General features: G+C 37.6%; 1 protein-coding gene across 1 annotated transcript; it reads right to left on the bottom strand.

The window, feature by feature from the left end:
- Positions 1-4,157: 4,157 nt before the first annotated feature.
- Positions 4,158-4,670, bottom strand: LOC149221061 (serine/threonine-protein kinase-like protein CCR4). Its single transcript, XM_089387306.1, has one exon. It carries the CDS (start codon positions 4,668-4,670, stop codon positions 4,158-4,160), a length of 513 nt encoding a protein of 170 aa, XP_089243432.1.

The following is a 4,670-nucleotide window of genomic DNA, read 5'->3' as shown; positions in this document are numbered from 1 at the left end:
AACACAATATAATCTTTGAAGAGAGACGTGCTAGCTATTCTCATTAACAAAATCTCATTGCAAGAGTATGAAACAATCTTATAATATAAAGTATAAAACCATAAGATTCAAAACTATAACCTTAGGAGATGAGGAAACAAAAGGAATGCAAACCTTAAGGATTACACCAATTCTTGAAATCAAAACTTTTGCATACAATTTCTATTTGGGGCATTCCTTGCACCATTACAATGATTATTCCAATATTTATGTGTTTGGGGACCCTAAAAATAATTTTAGGTCATGTCAACTACCAAAAATGCATGGGAAGTGCTTGAAAAATGCACTAGAAATTTAAGTATAACAAAATTGTTCTATAAATGCGAAGGTGTAGATGGCTAGCTGACCTCCTATATCAATTGGATAAGTTGACCTCCTTTATGAAGTAATGATATCCATTACATTAAATACCTCCATCATATGGGGAAACATTTGTTGAATCCAACTCTTGGTTAACCACTTTCCTTGGTGAAGGAGTTGCTCTCCCTTGATAATTTGATAGAGGGACCCAATGATATTTCACTTTTTGTTGCTTACGCTAAGCCAATCCCTTTATAAATGAACTATTGGTTACTTTAACCATTTGCACAATATCCACTTCCATCACATACAACCTTTTTGGTTTAGGAGCAACCCTCCTCTTTCATATGCAAAGGTGCCCCTTTCGACCACCTTTCCTCCTTTCCCATGGGAATAGTTAAGCCACCCTCCACTTCCCTATACTTGAGTTCCTCTTTTGATCTCCTAACCTTATTTTCCATGAGAATTGTTGAGTGCCCCCCTTTTATTTCCTCTATTGGAGGACCCCATTTCATCACCTAGGCTCCTTTCACTTACGAACAATCAAACCTCCCTCCTGTTTTCTCATGGGATTAGTTGAGAGATAATCATATTTCATTTGTGATAAAACACATTTTTATCACATTGCCTATTTTCCCATGGGTACAATCAAGCCATCCTTTAGGACCTCCCAATATCAGAGATCCCTACTTGATCATCACACCTCATTTCCCATGAGAACAATTGAGCCAACCTTCTCTTCCCTTCATGAGAACCCTTGTTTTGATGGCATTCTCTCTTTTCCCATGGGAGTAGTTGATCTACTCTACATTTCCCTGTAAAAAAGTGCCCTATTTGATCATCGTATTTCTTTCCCCATTGGCATAGTTAAGCCACTCTCTTCATCCATTTTCAAGGGTTTTCAATCTACTTTCATGTGCCTTTTTTCCCATTTTCTTCCCAACGATGAAGGATTCCGTGAAGAATTACTTCCACAGATATAAGTTTGTATTATCATAACCTCCACATTGGCTCTCTTATTAATGCAATTTCAAAGTCATAACACTCCAACAATGGTTCTATTGATGCCATTTATCTTAACAATCCTTTCCACACACCACTTATGCTAGTTGGATAATAAAGCACTCATTTCATTCTACTCTACTGATGTTGTCCCTAGTATTTTCAAGGACTCCTCTCTACTTGGGGTATATCATGGGTCTTTTCCTCAAGCTAATTATGGGGATCTCCTTCCCATTTATACAATTTACTCTTTCATTGAGGAAAATCCAATCTCATTTAAGTGGCCTCACCTTAGTTAGGGATTAATAACTTCTCACATGCAAGATTAATTTACCTCTCACACATCCATGACTTTTATAGCTTAGTAAATATATGACAAGGATTTTAGTTTTTCGTTCTTGGATGTAGGACCATGGATTGGATTTTATGGCATTCATAGATTATTCTTTGTTCCATTATTGACTTGTGTAGGTATATAACCAAACTAGAATATAGTTTTAGATCTATCCCTCTGTATGTTGCATTTGACCCTTTTACCACTTTAATGGGCCATAGGATCCACCCTCGTGCGTTAGTCCAGTCAACTACCTCACTCTTATGTGCATCCAACATTAGTCTTCTAACGAATTATTGCTTTAGAGAATCGCCACTTTTCCATTTCAAAATCCATCATAAGAATTATCTATACGATCAAGGACCATAGAAATTGAGGTTGTATTATAGGCCACATTCTCATCTCTCGTCTCTTTTTTACCATTCCCATAAGAGCTCACACCCTTTTACTTCATTGTTTGCTTCCATCCATTGTTTTTCCCCACTCTTTGTTATTTGTTGCTTATTGTTTTAGGCATTTTTTATGCCACATTCATGTAAATCGATGCCATTATAGAGGAGGCATGTGCATGTGCTTGGGATTTAATTTATTGGTATCCATATTCCATCTTACTTGCTTTCAATTGCCTTGCACACCTGGGAACCCATTTACCTGCAAAGTGAACCACTTCCTTCCCTTTATATAAATGATTCTTTTTATTCTTTCAAATAACCACAAAAATACCAAACCAAAAACACGAGAAGAAAGATAAATCTTCTCATGAGTGCTAAGTTGTCACATCAAGTTACCTCTACATATGTTGAGGCAATTGTTAGTGTCTCCCTTAATTGAAGCATTTGTATTGAGTCATCCCATTTTTTTCCCTTTACTAGGTCATGTTGGTTCTTGAGTCTACTCACAACATCAATTTGACTTAGTTTCCATGGTCCACCATAATTCCTTGACATTACTGTCCTTTATATCTCCACTCCAACTATGTAGAAACATTTTTTTGGGTTTATGGTCACATCCTAGGTCACTGGTCATTTATGCTCCATTCAAGGGATGCCTTGTGTCATATACCCGTATTTGGTTCTCCCCTTGTGCCCAAGCTAAGTCCTCATCATCTATTAGTGTTGTCCTTACCTTGCATTGGTTTCAAGAACTCTTCATTACCCTTTATCCATTGAATCTACACCTATACGCCATGATAGATCTTACTCCAAACTTTTTGACCTAGAGCGTTAATACCTTGGTTACCAGTCTTATTAATAATTATTTGCCTCACATAGAAGTGGATTCCCAATAAAAACATTATTGTTGTTAGGAAAGTAGAAATATATATCACACTTATATTATATTATTCTCTACAAAAATAAAGTAAAGCATAAATTATGTAATCACAACATACCAAAAAAACCTCTCCCAAATCCAAGAGATGCAGTAAATGTTGTCAACCTTAATTTATGGCAGCTTTCACAAACAAATAATTTCATGGTTTGCATAATACTTTAGGGCAATCACCAATTTAAGTGTCTCGATGAACTTATTTTAAATACAATCTTAAAAATATACTAAAATTATTAAATACAATCTTTAAGATCATGGTGCTTTTAAGATCATGACTTAACTCGACACCATATTAATGTATGATGAGGAACACCTTCCATGCAACAATTTTATTGCTTAATATATGAAGATGTACATAGCCTACCCCACTCTATAATTCAACATGTGGCCTCTAAGAAGGATAATTTAAAAAAATAATTCCATACATATAGTCCAAAGACTTAACTCAAATAGCTATTGTCAATGACATTGTGCTTTTGGCTAGTTCCACACTAGTAGTGCCCCATTCAAATCCCTTTAATGAAACATACTAATCTAAATGATATGTTTGTTTACTGTAAATGCCATACACAAATGTGGAGAAACATGCCTTAAATTTCCCTATAAATTATAATAATTTATATATATGAGAATTGTGTGTAGATGTATCTTAACTCATTGCATGGAGAGAAGGTTTATTTTACAACGGCAAAGTGTTTGTTTAGCCAATAAATTTGGGGAAAAAATATCATGTTATGAAAATACAATCATTCAAATGTCTTAATAATGGCGCTGCCCTTTTTCGCTTGAAGGGTTTCCATGGACTCAATGTGGACTACGGTAACTTAAAGCAGAAGCAAAACATGGCACCAATATTGGACAGGCATGGCTGCATTAATGATTCCGAGCCTCCATGTGACTTCCTTGAAATTGTGATCTGAATAAAGGCGTGAACAGCCCACTTTTTAGCTTGAGCAGGAATAAAACGCCTCAAACGTGGGCTATCTGGAATGAAAACTTTCAGGGAGTTGCAGGCACAAGAGGAGAGTTGCCAGCCATACTAATCTCTCGCAATATGTCCTTCAGTGTGGTAAACACCTGCAGGATCGTGGGTCTGTTTTTTCTTGAGTTGCTCACAGACTCACATGCCAGCTTGGCTGCTCTGATCAGGGGTTCAGGATACACACTCACATGCCAGCTTGGCTGCTCTGATCAGGGGTTCAGGATTCACAGGCAGCGGCAGCTTTGGATTGAAAATTTCAGGGGCCCTGGAATTGGGTATGAAAGGCACAGCCCACTCTGTTATAGAACGGGGCTCGCTAGAATCTCCGCCAAAGCACGGCCTCCCGCTTGGGATTTCTAACAAAACAACCCGAAAGCTGTAGATATCGCTGGCCTTGGTCAAGTCCATCTCGGTGAAATATTCAGGATCCAGGTACCCAACGGTGCCGAACATTTCATTTGGCTGGATAAGAAACGATAGGCTGAAATCTGAAACCCTAGCAGACCATGTGTGGTCCAACAATATATTGGAAGGCTTGATGTGTCCATGGATTATGTAAGGGACAGTGCCTTCGTGCAAAAACTCTATGCCCTGGGCTGAATCTGAAGCGATTATCAGACGATGTGACCAGTCAAAGAGAATTCCCCCTTCATGAAGATGATATTGCAGAGATCTGCTGGGCAT

The sequence above is a fragment of the Pinus tabuliformis genome, chromosome Q, assembly GCF_031772625.1.
Source record: "Pinus tabuliformis cultivar Carrire ecotype Pingquan chromosome Q, CPIR1, whole genome shotgun sequence".
In the NCBI taxonomy this organism is placed as follows: domain Eukaryota; kingdom Viridiplantae; phylum Streptophyta; class Pinopsida; order Pinales; family Pinaceae; genus Pinus; species Pinus tabuliformis.
This window is presented reverse-complemented; position numbering and strand designations above follow the sequence as displayed.